Source organism: Rattus norvegicus, chromosome 16 (assembly GCF_021556685.1).
Source record: "Rattus norvegicus strain SHRSP/BbbUtx chromosome 16, alternate assembly SHRSP_T2T, whole genome shotgun sequence".
In the NCBI taxonomy this organism is placed as follows: Eukaryota; Metazoa; Chordata; class Mammalia; order Rodentia; family Muridae; genus Rattus; species Rattus norvegicus.
Genome location: NC_141549.1, coordinates 83,314,962 through 83,338,748, shown reverse-complemented (window position 1 = coordinate 83,338,748; position 23,787 = coordinate 83,314,962). Strand labels below are relative to the sequence as shown.

The 23,787-nt window shown below is 45.8% G+C and overlaps 2 protein-coding genes across 3 annotated transcripts in view; one reads left to right on the top strand and one right to left on the bottom strand.

Moving 5' to 3' along the window:
* The window catches only part of Erich1 (glutamate-rich 1), a gene marked incomplete at its 5' end in the record, with an annotated part of 52,793,804 nt that overhangs the window by 325,615 nt on the left and 52,444,402 nt on the right, over positions 1–23,787 (bottom strand).
* Dlgap2 (DLG associated protein 2) overlaps positions 1–23,787 on the top strand; it is a 710,212-nt gene that overhangs the window by 256,463 nt on the left and 429,962 nt on the right. For 2 of the 3 annotated variants that reach the window (XM_087587398.1, XM_087587397.1), the window contains exon 1: positions 4,062–4,284. In XM_087587398.1, the coding sequence (XP_087443524.1) occupies positions 4,251–4,284 (34 nt within the window). In that variant the 5' untranslated portion in view covers positions 4,062–4,250. 3 annotated transcript variants of the gene reach the window in all.

The window sequence follows — 23,787 nt, the reverse complement described above, 5'->3', positions numbered from 1 at the left end:
AGCTTCGTGCAGCCAAGAACGATGACTTCCAATCAGCCTTGGATGAAATTTCAACAATCTAGAGAGATTATAGCAATGGGAGTCATGACAGCAAAGGGCAGAGAGGGCTTGGGTGGTCATACTGGCTTCTTAAAGTTAGTAACATTCAATTTCAGTCATCAACCCAATTTAGCCTTTTAACTAACTGTTAACTGAGGAGCTTGTCCATCACATAGTTGTTTTGAGTCAATCTAAGTGAGAGGTGATATTTAAGCATCTATCTGACTACTGCTTTAGAAATCAAGGACCATATCTGGTGGGGTTCTGTGCAGATTTCCTAAGAGCTTCGTCAGTTTCCCTGACAGAAACAAACACTCTTGTCTGCTTCAAAAAGAGATGGTGAGAAACGGCCATCTGAAAGCATGGAAGGTTCTGGCAAATCTTCATTCAGTTTTTAGTGGTTATAGCTGGACTAGATGTTGAGTGAGAAAGAGAAAGTCTGTCTAAGATGTGGGCGGAGCTCCTATTAGAGAGACAAGTCACAGACGTCTCGGAACTCTCAACCATGTCCCCACGGGTGAGTTCACATAGATACCTGCTTTGTCATACAGAAACCTAATCCCAGCAGTACCACAGCTCTTCCTGGTTGTGCTTCGCTGGTCCTACATATGTCAGGTGCCTCAAGCCACCTTGGTTATGATGGTTTCCTACTCCTTCTCTTTAGGATAACCCAGTTGTTTACCAGGCCTGGTGTGCTGCCGATCACCCTGGTCTGTTTTCTGTATGAGATAGGACTGTGTATTCGACAGAAGCGTATTAGTTCTAGAGCCACTTCTGATCCAGATGGCTCAGCTGTGCTTTGGTTCCTCTCTCTGTAAAATAAGGTACAATAGTAATGTCCCTTAGGCTCTCAGGAGGCAGATGAGCAAAACACATGATCCTGGGGAACCCTTGGTACAAGGGTGCCTGTTCCTCTTCCTCCTGGTTGGATGTTCCTCTTCCTCCTGGTTGGATGTTCCTCTTCCTCCTGGTTGGATGTTCCTCTTCCTCCTGGTTGGATGTTCCTCTTCCTCCTGGTTGGATGTTCCTCTTCCTCCTGGTTGGATGTTCCTCTTCCTCCTGGTTGGATGTTCCTCTTCCTCCTGGTTGGACATTCTTCTCCCTTTTCCTCCTGGTTAGATGTTCCTCTTCCTCCTGGTTGATGTTCTTCTTCCTTCTGGTTGGATGTTCTTCTTCCTTCTGGTGCATTTACTAGGTTTGCTCTGATCTAATCTGCCCTGTGTTCCCACCACATGACAGATAACCTGTTGAATGTGAAGCCAGCAGTGCTGTATCCTGTTTTCTCACGAAACCCCACAATACAGTGGCATCCTTACTCCATGTGCCCCCGCCCAGGGTCATTCTTATCCCAGACCTTACTCTTCCTGTGTAAACTTTACCCCAGGCTGTACCCTCTCATTCCATCATTACCTCAGATGCCCCTACTCTTATTTATTCATTATCCCAAGGCCCACTCTCCGTTGTATCCTTAACCCAGACTCCATTCTTCCACATCAGCTTTATTTCAGGTGTATTTCATGATAACTTCAGTTCCTTCTCCTACTTCATCATTACCTCAGGCCCTACCCTTCCATTTCAATAGTATCTGGAGGTCCTTCCTACTGTGGTGAATGGATTTTTTACCCTTGGATTCTGGGCAATGATAAAACACCTAGAAAAGGTAACTCCCTAAGGTAGAAAGATACTCACTCCATCAGTAAGCAGGCATGGAGGACCATGATATGGGGAGGGGCATAGCACTAAATATTGCTTTCTTTGGACTTTGAGTCAGTTGTTTTAATGACTGGAGACTCTAGTCCTGTGGTCTTCAATGAACTAGGAAACATCTGGATAGCAAGGAACTACTGACAAGGCATTGTACCGAACAAAGGGTAGCTCCCAGGTCTGAGTCCTGCTTGAATTGGTTCTCTGTGGTATCATCCTAAGATACTCCAGAGCCTGATGTGGACTGCTGACTGATCAGCAGGGAGTAGAGCCACAGGCTGGTGACCAAGACAGCAGGTACTAATTCTCTCCTTGTTCTGGAGGCCAGACTCTGAACGTGAGGTATAGGCGGGAGGAATGGTTCATTCTGCAGGTTCTTAGGGTTCATTCCATGCATCTTTACAGAATGTGGTGGTAACTGGAGATACTGGTGTTCTTTGGCTGTAGATCTGTCAGTCTAGTCAGTTTGTCTGTCTTTGACTTGATGTCAGTGTTCTGGGATGTCTGTTATTGGCCTTCCCTAATTAGTGAGTGATCTCATCTCAAGGTCCATAATTATGTCTAACAAAGACCTATTTCCAAATAATATGGTATTCTGTGGATTTAAGTGGACATAGCCTTGCAGGGTGGGCATAGAAGAAGGCATTCAACCTATTTCAGTGGTGTAGGCAACCTCCTTGCTGGGGAACATCAGCACATCCTATAGCAGGCAGCAGCCTATTTTCCTGAAAGAGGTCTTCAGTGTCCATTGAGAAGAAGCATAAGTATTGTTAGTTATTCCAGTAACCTGGTGTGTTGATGAGGCAGACTGAAGAAGGTCTGTATTGATTTACTGTTCTTTTTTTTTTTTTAGATTTAATTATTTATTTTATGCATATAAGTACATTGTAGCTGTCTTCAGACACACCAGAAGAGGGCATTAGATCCCATTACAGATGGTTGTAAGCCACCCTGTGGTTGCTGGGAATTGAAATCAGGACAAAGAACAGTCAGTGCTCTTAACCACTGAGTTATCTCTCCAGCCCAGGTTTACTGTTTTGGTTTTTTGTTTGTTTGTTTGTTTTGTTTTACATGAATATTAAAGCAAGTTTTTGTGAGCTGTGCGTACTTCTCTACACTGAGTAATCTTAACACAGCTTCTCATTGGGGTCCAAAAGCAAATTAATTCAGACAGTAGCAGTACACTAGAAACTTTGCAGCTTAGATCATTGAGCAACCATGTACTTTTGAGGAGTATGCTAGTCTAATTCGGTCTAAACTGCACTAAGCCAGTCTTATAATAGGGACTTGTCTAGGTGAACCCCTTCCTTTTCCAAATGAGCTGTTTGGGCCACTGGACTAATTCAGGGAAGTCCAGGGAGGTTTTACTAGGACACTCTTCCTAAATGTCTCCTGCAGTATTTGTGCAGTGGCCAAGCTCAATGGTTATTCTTATATTTGGTCCTCACCAGTCACTGTCTCCGTAGATATGTCAGTGGAGAAATCCAAAACTCTAATCCATCCAAGCCCTTTGGTTATTCTGCATGTGCTTTTAGAAGAAGTTACTTTGCTGTGAGTGAGGTTTTAGGAATAGTCATCTGGTCAACCATCAGGCACCTAAGCTTCTTACCATCTTTACCAAATCACACCTGACTCTTGGGTAATGTTTGCCTCCCAGGGTAGAGTTTCTGTACTTCAAAAACAGCAGCCATCAGAGGTCCAGACCTTCATTGGGAATAAAAAAGGTTATTGCAGTTGAAGTAGGTGTAAGGATGTGCAGATGCCAGGGGTCTCTGATCTGCCCTCATGTTTCTCCTCTCGCTTACAGTTGGTTTTAATCCCAGTCTGGTGTACCAAAAGGTCAGAGTGGAAGGCTTTCCTCTTCCCCTGCAACTTCTCAGATGCCAGGGAGCTCAGAATCTTCATCATGAGCTGCTCATGTGGATGGGTCTCTCCGAACACCCTGCCCACTCACTTTATGAAGACCTGTGTCGTCAGCTCTGTGACGCTCTGTAGGAAGTTGCCCATTTATGGCTACTAGAGCAAATGATATCATCACAATAGGTGGCTCCTGTCTAAATAGGGATCGTTTGTGAAATGAGATTACAGGCATTTATCTGAAAGAGCAGGAGACAGAGCACCTGCTCTCCGTAATTGCTGTCCTGGGGGACAGCACTGCGCTCTAATCAAGGCGTCCATCTCCATGGCTAATTTTGTTACCAGCAGAGAGCTTGCGTTTTACGCTCAGTGCCAGGCAGCCCCCATATCCACATGGAATCCACTCCAGATCCGTGTTTTCTATTACGCTTGAATATATGGGACATGCATAGGGATCCTATGCCTGCCACCGTGCTGCAGTGTGCCTGTTTTGCAGAGTACCTTGGCTGCCTAGTCCAAGCCGAGGCTGACTGGAGCCGTGACCACTTACTTGGTCACCCTGGCCGCCTCCTTCCTTTGCAGCGAGGTTGAAGTGCCCCTGCTTGCACAGCCTCCCATCTGCTGAGGAGCTGCCTGCACTTCCCATTCGGATGCTGCAAAGCGTGCAGCAGGAGTCTCGCTTCGGTAAGTCTAAGGTGACTCATTTCTCACTTTCTGTGTCTTGGATGTAGACTTTACTAGTTCTGTGGCCTCTGGGAAACGAGACTTAACTGATTAGCACTCGACCAGCTAACCCAACAGCTGCTTACCTCTCTGTACTTTGCAGCATGTTTTTTTATGGTTTTTTTTTTTCTTTCATTGCCCTGTTTCATAGACCTAGGTTGCACTGCTTTCGTAAGTGAAATACTCATGTCTTGATAGATGGCAGTGACAGCCGGGAGACAAGCACCGCAATCCAGGGAGCATCCTCCGTTCTCTGGGGGGACTTGAGGAGATGGTCTTGCACAGCCATCCAGGACTCCAGTATTGTCCTAGGAAGACAAGTTCTGTCTCTAATTAACCATCCTTTTGAAAGTCGCTAGATACCGGAGCCGTCTGTAATGCAAGCACTGTTTTGCTGGCTCTCCGTTTATTTCAGCAAAGATGTGGCAACTGGGCTGTGGGTTCCGTGATCCCCTGGGAATGAGTAAATCCAGGGACCTTAGGTCATTAAACCTGTGCTTCACAGGCTAGCAAGAGAGAAGCCTGTGGAGAGGGCTTCCTTTGTGTGGCTGAGTGCAGTAAAGGGTTTTGAGCTCTTCCCAGCTGCAATTGAAGAGGATGAAAGGGGAGAGGTGCTGGGATGGACGCCTGCTGGGAAGTGCTGTCTGTGCCCTGTCTTTATAACCAAAGCCCCTTCCAAAGCACTAATTTAGCGCTTACACCAAGTAGCCCTCCTCAGCTTTGTGGGAGGAGATGGTGTTGCAAGTGTCATGGAATTGCCTAGGCTTTGGATAAAGCGTGCTTTGGAGTGCACAGTCTGACAGGGAGCTCTGAGAATCCAGCCAACTGGTTCACACCAGTCAGGAAGGTTTTTTTTTTTTCCTTCTTCTTCTTCTTTGCAGTGAGGAACTGTATAAGCTGGTACAGCTGAAGTGGCTGGTCCCCAGCTTTGGGTGGGTGAGTGAGCCGCCGCAGCGAGGAAGATGAGGTGTGCCTGGCGTAGCCTTTCCCCACACGCTTCCTTCTTACTCTGCTTCGTTGACATGTTCCGTTTCATTCTTGCTCTTCCTCTCTGAGATAGAATGGCCCACATCTGGCCACATCTGGTCCCTTCCCCAGCTCATTTGGTCGTTGCCTCCACATCTGGGTAACCACTGGCTGTATCCATCCCCATTATACATGGCTGGGTTTTCACAGGGAGGACTTACACTCTGCCAAAGGACTGAGCATGTCCAGAGGGAAGCTGCCATTGGCTTCTCCGTTTCCAGGTGGATATTGACTGCTTCATTCATAATTTTATCCCCAGAGCTGGTCTATCTCATCTTCCAGAAGCTCAGTGTCCGGAGGGGGATTTTGTAGCCTTGAGTCTATTCACGCACTAGGACTAGTCCGTTTGGCTTTTCCCAGTCTTTTGAATTATGCTCCATTGAGCAACAAGTATTTTATTACCCACAACCACCCATCGCCCATGCCCCTCACCTGAGTGAGCTTATGGGATGGCATGTGGCATGGGTGTCCCAGACTTGGGTTGAATTTGTAGCCCAAGTCAGAGGTCGCTGTTGGAAGTAAGCCTAGAGAGACGTTTAGATCCCAGCACAGCTAGACAGCTGCCAGGGAAGCAGGCCACTGCTGGCTCTTTCTCTAAGTTTAAACCCCGCCTTCGCGTGTCTTGGTTACTCAGCACTAAGTGTCTTTAAGTCATGCGTGCTGTTTTGTTCTAAACCAAATCACTCTCCTATAATAAAAGCAGAAGGTGGAACAGTAGAAGTGAAGTATGACTTTGTGACAGCATTCCTTGGTAAAGGTAACCACTGCATGTGCACACTGGCAGGACAGGTGACAGACATTTCACAGCCCAGCTGCAATGCTGCTCGAGACCACTGTGCATTTTCTGGACAAACTTTAGTTCTCTCTCATGCTCTCAAACATGACTTCCAAACTACATGCAGTCTTTGCTTTCTAGAATAGCGTCATTTTATATAAGTAAAATACATCTTTTGATTTTTGAAACTTACTTCATGGCGTGTGTGTGTGTGTGTGTGTGTGTGTGTGTGTGTGTGTGTGTGTGCCTGCCTGTATATGTATGGAGGTCAGAGGATGACTTTGGGGAGTTCATGCCTTCCACCTTGTTAAGGCGGGGTCTGCCTTCTATCTGCCATGCCTAGGGTGTTTCAGCTGGCCTCTGAGCTTCTGCCCTGTTTTCTTGTCTCGACATTCTGTCCCTGCAGTAGTGTTGGGATTGCACATTGCATCTAGCTTTTTTCTAAGGTTCCGGGGACTAAACATGGGGTCATAAGCTTGCGAGGCAAATGCTTCTGAGCAATCTCTCCTCCCTGAGTTTTATGTTTTGTTTCTCCTTCAGTGAGTGGCTCTGCATATCAGCGAGGTACGCTGAATTCTCTGAAGTATATAGGCAGTGCAGGCTGCCGAGCTCCCAATATCCTAGACCGTGGGAGCAGAGCTCTGCAGTCCTCTGGACTGTATTGGAAAACATCGTCTTTCTTGCATTATCTTTCTTCATTGATATGCTCTGAAGACATGCCCCTCCACCCCCTTACACATGACTGATTCCTCATGTCCCACATAGGCGGTCTGTGAAAGGAGCAGGGAAGGCTGCCGAGGAAGAGCTACAGATGTCAGAGGAGGTAAAAGGGCGCTTAGGAAGGATGCCGGCATGAGTGTTGCCATTGAGTCTTGAGATAACACGGGACGCCTACACGCTGTGTGTTTCCAGCCAGTGTACAGTGTGTGGGATATTTCTGAATCAATCACACCCCCACATGTTAATGGTGTGCTTCCTTTATGCACCCAGCAGCTGAAAACACAGTTATCCACCCTGGGCTCTGTGCACGCCCGCGGCAGCACTCATTGACGCTTGATCTCACACTTTGAAGCAGGAAGTTGTTTATGGAGATGCAGCTGTTACCTGAAATTTGCATATTAGATCATTATTTTATTCATGACTGGTAGTAAAATTAGCATTTTCATCCGACTAGCATCGAGAAAAAAAAAGTCGTAACGTTTCTCGGTGAAGAATGGCTATTGTGAAATCGCTCTCTTGTCTGCATAAATTGGTTAAAAGTATGCTGCGTGGTAAGGGCAAGGGTTAGAAACAGCTCCTCAAGGAACTTTCTGTTTCTCTTTTGTGGCGAAACCTTCCTCTCTCTAGTCTTGTGGCATCGGAATTTATCTTCCTTTGGACACTGGGCTCTGGGTTGCAATAGCATGCCTTGAGGTTGGGCCTCAATATTGATCACAAAACTGCGGAGATCTGCATGTGCAACCTATCAACGTTGGTCACAGGAGGTGTTTGCTCATGTATTCCTATTAATGCCGTGGACCATGCTCAGGCATGGACCACCTTCTCAGATCATCCTGGGCCGGTTCCCTCAACCTCGTACATGCTTCTTTGATAACAGAGACAGAGGATCCTGACTGCCAGGGTCGGCAAGTAGTATAGTCTGGGACTGGTAATATGTCTGTTGGTAAAGGCATTAACCCCTAAGCCTGACTAAGTTTGATACTTAGGACCCAGATAGTGAAATATGAGAAATAATTCCTGAAAATAGTCCTCTGACCTCCACCTGACCTCTACATGTGAGCTGTGTCATGCATACACACACACACACACACACACACACACAACATAGTAGTATACGCTAGTGCATCTGAGTAACTTGGACTCTAAGAATTCTAAGATATCTTCTTAAGCCATGTGTGACTATTAGTCTAAGAGGAAATGCTGGCCTCTTGTGATCATGTGGAGACCTCCTTGGACCTTTCCTGAGTTTCTTGTCCCAGTCTTATACCTAAGGGTTTGATTTATCACATAGAAGTATTCCTGAAATGCAGTCACTTAGACCTGGGCCTGTTCACAGGGTCATGGTGCAGGATGGCTTAGTAAGGACAGCCCCCTCCACCCATTGTCCTCAGCATTTGGTCTCTGATACTGAGGGAGAGGGCACTCATCTTCTGTAAGCAGTTCCCCCGAAGCAGGAAGAGGACAACAGGGTGTTCTGAGAAGTGAATTCAAGTGAGTGTTTCAGCAAGGCCTGTCTGCGCTGTGATCAGCACCATGACCAGAAGCAACATGGGAGGATTGGGATGTATTTTGGATGGCAGCTCTCAGGTCATTCCATCACAGAAGGAAGTCAGGGCAAGAATTCAAGGTAGGGACCTGCAAGCAGGAACTCGTAGCAGAGGCCATGGAGTAATGCTACTTACTGGCTTATTCCTCACAGATTTCTCAGTTAGCTTTCTTATACAAATCAGGACCACTATCCGAGGGGTGACACTTTACACAACGAGCCCAATATTTCTACATTGATCGTTGGTTAAAACTGGTGGGAGCACTTTCTCAATCGAAGTTCCCTTAGCCCAGATGACTTTGTGTCAGGTTGACAAAACCTAGCCAGCATAGAGACCAAATTACACTTCCAAATAATTCACCAACATGTAGACATTTCTGTGGTCTCACTAGCTTCTTAACTACTAGCAAAGTGGCCAAGAGTCCTTGGAATCATGGTCTGGGGTCTAGCTGCTCTGGAATCTACATAGATGACCAGTTCAACTTTGCTGTGTTTGAGTTTGGTGCTTGATAGATATATCTCACTCCATTTCTTTATGTTTGCAGGGCAGAAGGCACCAAGCTGGGCCTCTCCCATTATTCTGAGGGCAGGATTTTGTGGCCACCTGTTGAGTACATGTGCTACCTGTGTATTTGTACCTTCAGGCTCAAGTCTAACCCTTATTAATGTCCCGAGACTCTCGCTCATTCCTTTCTGGTGCTGAGCAATGTTCTAGATGGATTTCACTTTTAAGTGGATAGCATCCGTCCACTAAAGGATGTCCAATTGGCCGGTGGTGAGTGAAGCTGTTGTGAGTATCCTGGAAAGGCTGCGTGGATAAACTCTTCTTTGGGTCAGTACTGAGAAGCCCAGTCAGATGAGCTTATAGTCTAGGTATGTTCTGTTTTGTAAGTCGTCCAAGTTGTCCCTCAAGGTAACCAAAGCTTTCTGTAGTCTTATGAGGAAAGAACACAGTTCTTTCTATTTCATCTCCTCATGAACATTTAGCATGTCTGCTTCTGACAACCGGACCATTCTCATGGCTATGCGGTCATAGCTAGGGTTTATCACCAGACAGCAGTGTTTCCCCGATATTAGAGCGGACATTATCAGGGCAAGGACGTGAAGGAATAAATCAGAGGAGACAAGGACAGGAAAGAGGAGAAGAAGACCCAGTGGGCTGGCAGCAGAACTCTCAGTCCTGTCCCTACTCTGGGTTCAACCTTCCTGATGCTGTGATTCTTTAACACAAGGTTTCTCATGCTGTGGTGACCACAACCATAAAATTATTTCATTGATACGTCATAACTATAAATTGATAACTGTAATTGTTCTATGTTATGATTCATAATGTAAATATCTGATATGCAGGCTTCTGATATTTGACCCTTTAGGGGGTCATCACTCACAGGTTGAGAACCACTGGTTTATTGGTAGTGAGGGTGGGATATGAGAATTTTCTTGGGGCCCAGATATGGAAATCATCATCATCATCTTCTTCTTCTTCATTGTCGTCGTCGTCGTCATCATCGTCGTAGTCGTCATTGTCATCCTCAACACATGCTCAGCTTGTTTCTGATGATCCTCACCTGCCCTCCAGCCCATTGATCAATGATCAGTGTAGAAAGGTTCAACTCATTGTGTGAAGTGTCATCCCTGGGCTGGGACAAAATGGGATCTTACCCCTGGGCAGACCTGCTGCCACTGCTTCTTCTGGAAATGCACCTTGCTAGTCTTTAAAGACAATAGTCCAAAAATGGGGGTAGGGGAGCTTTGGAAATGATTTCAAAGCAATGGGACCATGCAGATTAGTGTCCCAAGGCTCCACCCGGGCTGGGTGCTGCTTCAGGCCTCTCATTCCTTGCCTGGGTCCAGACCTTGAAAGACTCCCGGGGTATACCTCATGGAAATAAAGTTCTGCTAACAAAACCGAACCCTAAGAACGTCCCGCTATAGTATGAGGGATAGCAATGTTCTGTGCTTCAGACACACACATTTGTTGCAGCTGACATGGTGACAACATTTTTAGTTGCTGGAAAAATGATGTAGCCCAGATGGATATTTCTAGAGGAGCGATTGGTCCCCAATCCCCATTTGCTAGGGCAGGCTTCTTGAAAATACTGGCTGGAGGGCAGGTGAGGGTCCTCAGAAACAAGCTGGGCATGTGTTGGGGATAATGAGGATGCCGATTTCCATATCTGGCCCAAATGAGGAGAGATATACATTCTCTACACATATGCTAGGCCCCACCACATGGCCAGTAAAACCAGTGGTTCTCAGCCTGTGGGTCACCACCACTCTGGGTGTGTGTGTGGGGGAAATCATATATTAGACATCCTGCATGTCAGATATTTACAATTCATAGCATAGCAAAATTACAGTTAATGAAGTAGCAACAAAATAATTTTATGGTTGAGATCACCACAGCATGAGGAACCGTATTAAAGAATCATGGCATCAGGAAGGTTGAGAAACACTGCAGTGAACTGTAACATTGATACACAGATGTAAAAAAAAAATAAGGCAAAGCAAATGAAAGACATAACTTTTATTTTTATTTTTAATGCTTTCTGGGGGAAAATGGTGGAGAGTCTGAATTATACATTTTTCTTGTCACCCTCCCATTGTTTTACAAGTTCCTTCATTTCTAAAGAAGACAGTGCAGGGGAGAGAGCATGGAAGCCCTTCCTTTCACCGGCCTGTGAAATGAGTGGATATGAAGCTGCCCTTCTGTGAACACGCAGATCACTCTGTGGCACCAGAAAGGCCATCACTGCTGGTTCTTCCCATTTGCCAACATTCCACGTGGAGGCCTGTAACAGTCACTGTGACAATCACTGAGCACAGCCTTGACCCAGGCATGGGGTGATTGATCCTTCTTTGGACACAGCTCTTTTTTTTTTTTTTTTTTTTTTTTTTTTTTTTTTTTTTTTTTTTCGGAGCTGGGGACCGAACCCAGGGCCTTGCGCTTCCTAGGCAAGCGCTCTACCACTGAGCTAAATCCCCAACCCCTGGACACAGCTCTTGCTCATGTTCGGGTGACACCTTTGACAACCATTTTAGGGGCAGCGTGGGCAAAGCGGAACTTTGTGTCACCAGGCTGTCTTGTGGGCTGCTAGCAGGCCACAGTTCCAAAGTGACTGCTCTAGCTGTGTGCCCTGTGTTGATTTCCTATACATTGGACCCTGAACAGTCGAGAGGGCAGAAGGAAAGGGATCTCTGTGCTCTCTGGTTTTCACTCTTGTTCAGTAGTAGAAACTTCCCCTTATAGATGTCCCCAGAGCCAAGTTAGAGCCACCTGCCACATCCTCTCATGGGGAGTAGGCAACGCACAGATTACAAGATGCCTGAAGAAAACCATCAGGGGTCCCTCCTGCTGGGGTTTTCATGGTGCCTTCCTGAGTATCAGCCACTCTTACACATGTGCAGCCCAAGGCCCTGGGGCCAGCTACGTGCATCAGCTCTGATTTAGGGGGGCGTTTGGTCAGCGAGTGTACTCTGTTGTCCTTGCAGGTCTCATGACTTTCACACAGAGCTCTTGTGCTTCCCTGATGCTCCCTCCTCTCGGCATCTGGTCTCCCCCTCTCCGTCAGCCGTTTGTTTACTCAGGAATTCCCATCCGTAGAGCTGAACTGTAAGCATTTGCGAGCATTGTTCCTCGTCTCCCTCAGCTTTCACTGTGCCTTCCGTGGTGTGCAGTTTAGATTAATTTTCCGAGTGTGTGTGTGTATATCTCAGTGTGTGGGTGTGTTGTCAATGAAATGAATATGTATGTGCCTTAATTTTATGTAGCCTGTGTGACTCCTCTGTGAAACGAAGATCTTCGATCGTCTAGGCTTTTTATTTTTATTTTTTTAAAGCTCTTCAAAACAGTCATGTCTTTTTTTCTAGCATGACCCCCAAAGAGAAGCAGGCTACATAGTACATGGTTACTGGTGCATGGGTTTCAGGAACTGACTGGGAACCTGGTTGGGATTGGATACTGATAGACATTTTTGTTTGAGTGCGACGTCTCACCTGCATGCTGTTTTTTTGGCCAATCAGTGCTTCCTGGGGGTTGGGGGCAGACACGTGTGCTGGATACTACACAGATCTGGATGTTGTTCGGATTTGGAGTCAAATCTTTCTTGGGAGACCCATTCCAGTTCTGTCACACTCAGGGTCAGTCCTTACACCCAGTACCCTTGAAGCACGCAGGAAAGGAAGGTGCAGTAGATTGACGTGAGCTTCCTCTGTGAGGAGACCTCATTCCAGAAACCAGGAGGTCCTCCTCATCCCTCTTGCTTTGATGGAGAGGATTGCTGAAGAACATTGGAGGCCTCCATTCTGTTACTCTTTGTCTTCACCATTTACGACTTTTCACCCATTACCCTATGTGATTAGCTCATAGAAGCCCAACACGGCGATGTCTGCCAAACTGTTCCTTTGGTGTCCTTGGATGTGAGAAAGATCTGTAAGACACAGACCCTCGTGAGGATGTTGCCAGAAGCCTGGACCTTTGTAAACTCTTAAGGATTACTGCAGAGCCTGACTCCTTTGTCCTGGGCATTCAGTGTTTGTTGGATGGATCCACAGTACAGTTTGACCTTGCTATTCTTTCAGTAACACGAAACCAGGCATGTCTATTAACTATCACACTTTCCCGGGAGATGTGGTTTGTATTAAGGATACTGTCAATGCATACGCCTTTGGCTCCAGTGGGCTTTATGTAGAACAGAGAACTGCATTTTCTGGTGTTGAGCAGTGATCTTCTAATGGAGCCATACAGGTCCAAAAGCCCAAGCAGAGGTGGGTCTCACTGTGGACAGTGTGCTCCTGAGATTTCCATGTGGACTGCAGTTATTTCCAGAGGAATGCTGCTGCCTCCTGGGCTTTAGGGACTTCCTCTGTGGTGTGTCGGGATTCCTACACTCAACCCCCCAACTCTTAAATCTCACACTCACTTCTGATGGGAGATACTTTAACCACAGTGAGGAAAGTTACTGCTGACAAGCCACAGGTGTTACTTTGAGTTGAGGTAATTTCTAGTCCCAGGTGCCTTGTCCTCCCAACCTTCCACAGCAGCCGTCCTCAACCCAGGGGTTGTGACCCACTTGATGAGCCTCTAGCTTCAAAAATGTTTACATTACAATTCACAGCAAAACTACAGTTATGAAATAGCATTAAAAATAATTTTATGGTTGGGGGTCACCACAACATGAGGGACTGTATGAAAGGGTCCCGGCATCAGGAAGGTTGAGAACCACTGACGGAGAGCAACTTCTGCACTGGAAGCCACCCTCACTACATCGGTTTATACTTCCTTTTACAATTTATCCTCAACACCAGAATCTTAGAATTGGATATCACACAGTCAACTCATTTACTTCATTAAATTATACGGGACTATAAAGTTTTGTAGATAACATGATTAATAAATGGTCATTCTGTGAGGTTTTTTTTTTTCCCTGACAGTCATTCACTAAGTGCTAAGACCTTTGTTACAATGCTCACATTAATGGTATTTTTACGACGGTGTTACAGTGTTGCCATGGGCACAGAACTCAACAATAACACTGCTGTTAGCTCACATCCTCAGAAGGGACAAGACAGGCGGTGAATGAAATAGAACATGTCTCCTTGCAGATGTCACTTGTGTGGAGGTCGGAAGACAACTTACAGTTGTTTGTTCTCTCCTTTGTTATGGGGATCCCCGGGGTTAAACCGGAAGCAGGCACCTTTTCCCATTGAGCCATCTGACCATCCTCAAACCACTGATCTCTACACCCCCCCTCCCCCGTGGCTTCGCTTTGCCTAGAATGTCCTCTGCAGGAAGGAAATGGTGAGTAATCTTCTCAGCTTGGCATCTTTCGCTTAGACACACACACACACACACACACACACACACACACACACACACACACACACACACACACACCTGTGGTTCCTTTGTGCCTTTTCTTGGTTCTGTGGCTGGCTCCGTTCTCACCAGGGCCAGCGATTTGTTTACCGATTCCATTAGTCACTTCTCCTTTTACTGTCACCAACTACCTGTCCAAAGAAACTCAAGGGGGGAAGATTTATTTTGAGGATACAGCCCAGCATGGCTGGAAGTCATAGCAGCTGGCATCCCTGCATCCCTGTGGTGTGAAGTGTGAAGCTGCCTTGCTAACATCTCAGTGGATTAGGAGTCAGAGAAGGGAGCACTGGTGTGACAGTGACTTTCTCCCTTAGCTCAGGACCCAGGGCAGGACGTGGTGTCATCTACATTAAAGTGGGGGGGGGTCTTCTCTCCACATTTAATTTCTCTTTGGAAATGCCCTAACATTGAAGTTGACAATGAAGATTAACTGTCGCATCTGCGTACCCATGAAAAGCGTCTGGGTAGATTCCAAACTCAGACAACACTAAATAAAGTGACATTAATATCAGTGTGTAGGGTTTTCAGTGGACTGCTGTTGTTAAGTTGTTTGGGCAAAAGGTTTTCAGTTCAGCTAAGGAACGTGGCTGCTGGATAACATGGCAAAAGTATACTTAAGTTTTAAGAAATGTATTATTTTATGTGTATGGGTGTTTTTCTTGCATGTATGTATGCATGCATGTAAGTATTATGCATGCATATAAGTATGTATGTATGAATGAATGTATGCATGTATGAATGCATGTATGTATGTATGAATGCATGTATGTATGTATGTATGTATACTATGTGTTACTAGAGTCTGTGGAGGCCAGACCCACTGAAAGTGGAGTTATATATGGTTACAAATTGCCACATGGGTGCTGGGAATCAAATCGAGGTTCTCTGCAAGAGCAGCCAGTGCTCTTAATTGCTGAGCCATCTCACAGTACCTGTGGGTGGAATCTTAATACCAGGACAAAAGACATTTTCCTACAATCACACCACTGTGGCAATCTGAAGAACATTTGGTCATGGTTTCCCATGTAGTTCAGTGTTCCCCCTCTTGTGATTCTGTGGACACATATGTGAATCTCCTAGAGGGTATCTATGGTTTATGGCATGAGGGTTGGGCGCAAGGGCATGATGAGAGAGCCCAAGTGAGGAGGTGCTGCTGTGACTGACCAGTGGTGGTGTGCCAGCTTCTCATGCTGGGGCTAGGACCAAGGCCCCTTTGAAATCTGTAGGCTTCTCCGTTAGAACTCTTTGGGTCTTCATTTCCCACTACTGTCCAGCTTGCAGTCCAGCAGGCAGTGGGCCCAGGTAGTCTCTCATCCTGAGCATCGTCGTGTATTTCTCCCATGGCACTCTTCTCTCTCAAGTGCCCTGTTAAAGCTCCTGCAGCCACTTTACCTTTAGGACTCTCGTAAAGGCTGTTCTTCATGAAGGGACTAGTGGTGACTAGGAAACAGCAGCAGCCTGTGGGCTTTGTGCTCTATCTCAAGAAGAGCCTCCTTCCTGAGAGAAACAGGATGACGGTGGAGCGCTGTTCTTTGTGCTGTATACGCACAGCCCCCTGAGAAGGGGTTGGTGACCAGCAGGCTCCAAGCAGCTGTTTTCCACTAGCTCCTCCTTACAGGTCTGAATCACGGATGCTAACTATTCCCTTTTTTTTTCCTTTTCAAAATCCTTAAGAGGAAAATTTATGCAGGGCAAAACTGGGGCAAATTCACTTATGTAGTATTCTGAAGAGTTATCCAGCTTGTTTTGGTTCTCTTGTCAAATTTTTACTGCATTAACTATTGCTGTAAAGGAATAATACATTGTCTGAAATTCTTATAAGCAACATATAAAGATGGATAAGAGTCCAGAGAGGTTAACAATATAAATATTGCACTTACATTATTTCATCAGCACACAAAAGTGTTTGGAACTAAGACATTTAAATTTGAAATAGATGCTCAGCGTGGGCCTGTAATTCTAGCTACTCAAGAAGCTGATGCAGGAGAATCAGAACTTCAAGGCCAGCCATGTAGTTTATATGGCGTGATGCTATCTCAAGGAAAATCGTTAGAAGATGTAAGAGTAGCTTGCCTGACATGTACAGGGTTGAGTGGACCATCACAGGACCACAATAGTTAAATAAGTAAATGAACGAATAAATAAATAAGTAAATAAATGATAAGATTCAGCTTAGGTGATCACACACTAAACTTTCACTGTGATTGTTCTGCTTTTTATTCTACAATTTATATAGTTGCATTTGATATTTCTGGAATAATAATGATGGCATTAATAATAAGACTATAAGCATATCAGAAGATCACCGACAGTGTTGAGTACATTAGTCCATGTGAGCTGCATATATATTCTTCCATATGCCATAGTTGCATAAATGTGCATCCGTAAGCATTGCTCTGTTCTTGAATTTTTGGTTCCCAGTAAGTTGAGTTTTAAAGAGAAAATGCTTACAGCTTCCCCTCCTTTTTGGGTCATTCTACTTATTAATTATTTGCTGAATCTTTCCTCCGTGAAGGGTGCTCATTGTACTAGAGTTTTAATGTTAGGAACATTCTCTAAACTTAATGTCCCCACAGTGCCAATGGGACAACATCCAACAAGCATGCTCTGGCCTCTGTGGGGTGAATGGGCATCAAAGTTGTCCCTATATCTCATTTCTAGTCGTATAACCATCTTCCTATATGGGAGGAGAATACCCGATCCCCTGTAAGTTACAGCAGAAGAGGAATCCGGAGACAAGTATATGTTGAAACCTTTGTTTCGTCTCTGTACGATGCCAGAGCTTGACTGGCAACCACACACTTCACACTGTGAGCTGTGAGCTGTGCAACCCCTCTGCCCTTTACTTTGGGCAGTGCATGCAGTTTGGGCAAACATCTTCCTGTCACTGAACACAAACAAACAGACATGTTCTTGGGAACTATAATTGAAATGGTAGATTGGAAAGGGTAGGTTGGATACAAGGAATGAGTATTCTCCTTCCACATTGGAGGAGGATTATATGACGAGAAACAAGATATCGTCACAACTTTGATGCCCATTCACTGCACAGTGAGGTCATCATTTGAGAACAATGTTACTGGTTTTAAATAAAATCAGGGAAAGCATCTTTTTTCAAACAGTTCGTTTCTCTGCCTTCTTTTACCCTTTAGACCCACACATTTCTATATCTCCTTTATTTAGGAAAAAAAAACTATTTCAGAGCTAAGTATGTGAGCTCAAGTTTGAGGCAGCATTTGTGAGGCAGAAACAGGAAATTTGTAAGTTGGAGATCAGTGTGGAAAGACCATGTCTCTGAAAACCGAAGTCATGAGTATTGGTTAATTGTCTTGTCTTGGTTGAGAGCAGCGAGTCTAGGACACGCCTGGAGAAAAGCTTATGTCTACTAGGAGGGAGCCATGGAGTGAGATGTGACAACACCCTCACAGGCAATTAAATCCAAGAGAAGAGGCACCTGTCTTGGGAAACTGCTTGCCAAGGAGCCAGCATTTGGCATGAGCACCTGGACACAGCATGACCCCAAGTGGTGTCAGCCTGTCTTGCCTGGGATGTCATCACTTGGCAAAGATCAGGTTCCTATCTGTGGGGGTTCTGTGAGGCCAAGTAACTGAGGAAGAGGAAGGATGTGGTTTCTAGTTTTCCAAATTGTTGTCTGGATGAGGAAGCCTGGGAGAGCAAACACATCTCTTCAATGGAAGTCATCAGTGCTAGCTGACTTAATCTGAGGGGAAAAATGGAATTTAATACAGACTGTTGTTGGAGCTGTTGTGATGGGTAGGGTAAGATTAAGGCATTTCCTTAGTTTCAGTCCCTTATAGGAAGTGGGGTGTGAAATACGTTGACACAGTAGGATCAGAGTTCACCAAAAAGGAAGCTCTGTCCTGATCATACCTAATCATTTGGCTCTGAGAGTTGACTCTGAGTCTCAACTGTCAGTCAAGCCTCTAAGAGGACCAGTGAAAACAGTGCCTTTCCTTCAAAGAGAGCCACTTTGGACAAAAAGATGCTGCCTTTTAAAAGGTGTTTCCCTCATGTGGCCCAACTCAGGGGACTCTGGGAGGTACACAGGTCATTTCTTAGCAGTGACTGGGTCACAATCTTCTCTCACACAAGCGTCTTTGACCAAGACTAAGGATGCAAGGATCTGAGGCGATTCTTTGTAGAGTCCGTGCGCAGCTCCCATTCTGCATATCTACTTGGTTTATAAACACAGATCATATGGGAAACACAGAAGCCTGAGTTGGCACCGTTGTTTTAACCCAAATTTCTAATCTGAATACTTTGACCGAACTCATTCATCCCACGAAGTGTATCTTCGCAAATGTTTAAAGTGTGAGTTGAGTGATGACGTTTCCCTCTTCATCATCTGTCCCGGCTGGTTTTGTGTGTCAACTTGACGCAAGCTGGAGTTATCACAGAAAAGGAGCCTCAGTTGTGCAAATGCTTTCATGAGGCCCAGCTGTAAGGCATTTTCTCAATTAGTGATCAAGGGTGGGAAGGCCCAGACCATTGTGGGTGGTGCTGTCCCTGGGCTGGAGGTCTTGGGTTCTATAAGGAAGCAAGCTGAGCAAGCCAGGGGAAGCAAGCCAGTAAGTAACATCCCTCCATGGCCTCTGCATCAGCTCCTGCTTCCTGATCTGCTTGAGTTCCAGTCCTGACTTCCTTTGGTGATGGACAGCAATGTGGAAGTGTAAGCTGAATAAACCCTTTCCTCCCCAGCTTGCTTCTTGGTCATGATGTTTGTGCAGGAGTAGAAACCCCGACTAAAATATCATCCTAACTGACATCAGGAATGGTGAGACTCGGTGTGAATGGTCAGTCAAGCTGGAGGAGTTTATACTACAGTGTTTGAAGTAGTCTCCAGTAAAGATTGGAGAGTTTATTTCATACACAAGCAACCGGCACGTGACTCAAGCATTACAAAGTGTTACAGAAAATTAGACATCAAAGCCATGAATTTGCCTGCACAAGGAAAGTTTTTTTTTGCACACAGTGGGTTTTTTCTTCATATAAAAGGTGACTCCTGTGTGTAAGGAGCTGATCAATGTATTTGCTCTGAGTTTGCCTAGGTGTGATTTCAGCAGATGATGGGAATCCCTTTTCTTTCTTTTCTGGCAAAATGAATATTTTTATGTCATGAAAACTCATTGGAATCACAAAGAATAAAACCCGTTAAGCACGGGTAGCTTCTAGAATGTCATAGCCGGGGATTTCTGCCTGCATTAGCTATTTTTCTATTGCTGCGATTAAACACCATGATTGAGGCAACTTGTACAAGGAAGGATTTATATGGGATTGCTGCTCTAGTGGGGTCAGAGTTCATCATGGTAGGGAAGCAGCAGCATGGTGGAGGCTGGGGTAGCAAGCTGAGAGCTCACCCCTTGAACGCAAGCAGGAAACAGAGAGCAAACTAGAACGAGGGTCTTAAACTCTCACACCCTGTCTCCAGTAACTTACTTTCTCCAGCAAGGCCAGACATCCTAACGGTACCACCAACTAGAGATTGGCTATGCAAATGTCTGAGGCTAGGTGGGACAGCCATCACTTAATCCACCACACTGCCTTTCACAGCATGAAACAATCCAGGGCGCAGAGACGTCTTTCTCAGTCAGCACCCAGACCTGCTGTCTCCCGAATCCATACATCATCTACTCCACTGGGGGAGGATCTCTGTAAGTCTCCCCATCTTTGCGATTTCAAAGGTCAAAGATCTGCTTCATGTCTCTTGTTTGGATACATGAGTATTCTCAAGAGCTTCTGCCGTAAAGTCTATGCCATTCCAAACCTTTCCTCTCCTGGCTTTGTTCTCCAGATGACCTCCATGTCCTCCCCTTTTTTGACCCCACCTGAGGTAATCTGCCTCCTCCCTCCGGTCTCTACCCTGACCTCTGCTTTTAAAGGCTTTATCTCATTTGTGTGATCTCTACGGAGTATCGGGCACTTTGTTTAGTTATTAAGTCAGCCACACGGATCACTCACTTCCCGTCATCTTTGTTATCCCCTTGTGAGCACTTTCCAATGTCCCCTCGTCCTCTTTGTCTTCTGTGTTTTCGTTCATCTGATCTCATTTCTCCAGCTGTCACCTCGGCGACGTTCATTTCCCAAAGCGGGACACTGGCCTTAACGTGTCTGCATTCTGCCAGCTTCCTTCCAGAGTGTGTGGAAGTTTTCACCTTGACTATCCATCATCACACGAACACCTTGCTCTAGGCAAAACCTACATCCTCCTCCTTCAGGCCTCTGCGGTCTGTCCTCTTCTCCTGGGTACCCTCTGTAGATGCTCTGGCCTTGGATCCCTTTTGTCCACTCCCTGTCCTCCTCCTCCCCAGAGTTGCAGGGTCCTGGCTCATCGCTGTGATCTATTCTTTAAGTACCCACTGTTGGGCTGCCTGTGTCCTGTTACCTCCTGGCATAGACTCACTTCTGCTGAGGTGCCTGTCTCTCGGGTCTGTTCTCTCCTTTTCTAGCTCTGCCTCCACCATTACCTCCCAAATCAGCTGAGTAGCAAGCCCAGCTCCGACCTCTCTTGAGGGACTCAAGTCTTTCAGCCCTTCCTCCTAGTAGGGCTCATGACTCTAAGAAGACTTTACTAATGCCTTGTCCTCTAACCTCTGTTGTCCTGTCAGCTTTCATATGTACAATAGGCACAGGGGTAGAAGATCATACAAAACCTCAGAAACCAGATTAGACAGCTTTTTCCTCTCTGTGTGCAGCTTGACTTCTTCCCACCTTCATTGGGAGTTAAGTTACGAAGCTGCCAGAACTAAGATAACAGCTGAATGCTGAGTCCATGTGTTTCGGTTTCTGTGCCTGGGAAAGAGTTAGGTAGGGAAATCGATATGGGTGTCATCATGGACTGACAGAGCTCGAGACACAACCCCGAGGCTTCTCCCCCATCTTTCCCCAGTTCTCACCTGACAGTCTCTACAGCTGCTGCAGCCAAACCAGACAGCACCGAGGCAGGAGTGGTACCTCAGGCCTCACCTGTCTGCTCAGGACTGCTTTTAGGTCATGCAGGCATGGCAGCATGTCAACAAATAGCCTCATTTCCTTCACAGCAGCTGCCAGCATGTTCCCCCTTAGGTGTGGACGGCCATAGCTAGCTGAGGCTTCCTCTTCCTCCAGTCAGGAGTACACCTGGGTTTGGGGCCAGTTGTGTCTGTGTTTGGTGGTCTTTCCAGCTCACTCTGTGTTCCTGCACTCTGGGTGCACTACCTCCTGGCTGAATACTTGGCAGTGCCAAGGGCTTCGTCCAGAACATGGCTTGCAAAAGGGTGGTTTGCAGATGTTCTCAGAGCTCCAAGTTTTTAGTTTTTTTCCTGATTTCCAGACAAAGTAAAGGCATTCTTACTAACACTTGGTAACGCAGTGAGGAAGCAGCAAAGCCGAATTTAGGATCTTACCATTTCCCACAGCAAATTAAAGGATATTTTTATTTTAAAAGAGAGAGCCTGTCCCTCCCGTGAAGAATTTTGGAGAACATTTCTCAAACACTATTCCCATTGGTTTGTAAAGCACAATCCACCACCTCTTTGTTGACCTTGACTGTTTAATTGAGCATTAAGATGATTTTTCCACCCAGAGATAGCCGCAGATACCACACTGTTTACAATCCATGGTAGGGCTACACAGCAGGCATGCTAGGGTGATCATGGGAAGTCACAGGGACAGGGGTGAGTACAAGGGGTGGCCCTCATCCTGGAGCTTGGATGTGACTGCTCTTCTGTGACCTACAGGTTTCAGCTCTTCCAAGGGGCTGTTTTCTAAACCAGGCTGCGCTGACCAAATCATCAGTGCAGGGCCAGTGCATGATCCCAAATCACTTAGGAAGTTCAGTGTTGTGGAGGGAGACTTGGGCACTGACAGTGTGAGCTGGTCCAGAAGAGAAGCTGGTGGCTGGGCTTCCTGCTAATTCAGCATTTCCTGGGCCCCAGGGAAGACACTATAGCCTGTAGGCCTCGAGTTCCAAGGTTCCATTTCTGCTGGTCTAGGCTACTCCAGGAGCTGATGTTTTGATTTTTCTACTTTGTTCCATGTTCTTTGTTTTATTTTGTTTTTCCATTAAAAAATGCCAAAAGGAATAAAAATAATACAGTTCTCCCTTCTTCAAGGGCTCTTGTTCACAGAGGAGAGTTGGTATGAACATGTATTCGCTCAGGTTGAAATCATTTTTGTAGTTTCTGTGAATTTTGAAGACGCTGGTTCTGTGTCAAGGCTCCTGTCTGAGCCAGTCACCATAACAAGCTGCCTTTTTTTTCTCGAATCCAGAATTCCCAACCAAAGTTTTAACTCACATTGAAAGGCCTGATATTATTTATCAGTCTCCATGATCTCAGCGCCAACCTTGGGTGTTACTGGGGAATGCTCAGACTCTGAAGTCTTGAGATACAGAGGGCCTTTGACCCATAGGGCTCTTTGAACCCAACAGTTTGTCCCTGGTCATGTAAACCTCACTTTCTGAAACACCAACACACCTATCCCAGCCCCACAGGGGTAGCGGAACTGCTACTACAGGAAGAGAGGAGCCCAGCCTGGTATTGTGGGAAACAGGGGGTTTTCTCTTTTATCAGCAGACGGCTTCTTTCTTATATTGATTTGGTAACAAAACAATCATTTCAAAATATGACTAATAAAGCGTTCACAAAGAAATAAGAACTTGCCTGTCACTACACATGCCGGCTATAAACAGTGTGCAGCCATCCCACGCAGGTGGACACACACACACACACACACACACACACACACACACACACGTTTTACCAAACATTGAAAGTGATGTCACCCCCACCCCACCCTCTGGGGCTCAGGGATCTTTGCAGAAGAGGAGGCAGAAAGAATGTAAGAATCAGAAGAAATGGCGGACATCAAGTGAACAGTGCCTTCTGGACACAACAGGACTGGAGCCCTGTGGAGGCACAGAGACTGAGGTAGCATTCACTGGGCCTGCATCAGCTGGGGTCCCAGAGTTGAAAGGAGAAGTGTGCACAGGCCCCATCCCTAACCCTGAACCTATCTCCTGTTGATGGCCACTTGCAAATGAAGTAACAGTTTTCTCCAAGGGAGCCTGATTGGGGAAACAAACCACTCTTAAGGGTAGGACCCATGCTCAGCAGTAGATGGCCACTGCAAAATGTGCACAACGGTATCTTTGGCAGTTCCCTGTCTCGTAATGCTTCATGGCTTTTAAATTTTATCTCTATTATTTTATTTATTTATGAATTTTTTCTTTACCCTACAGAGTGTGTGTGTGTGTGTGTGTGTGTGTGTGTGTGTGTGTGTGTGTGTATGATATATGCAGGAGAAACAAAAGGAGGAAATCCATAGTTGGGATGTATTATGGGAGAAAAAAATCTATTTTAAATAAAAGTGGGGAAAATAAGGCAGTTGAGAGCATATAGTATAAAAGTAATTTAAAGTAATTTGTTACCAACATTTACAGTAATTTTGGAAAAATTTGAAAAGTTTTAAATAGATACCACAAAATCAAAAAGAAGACAAGGAAGAGGAGGGGGAGGATGG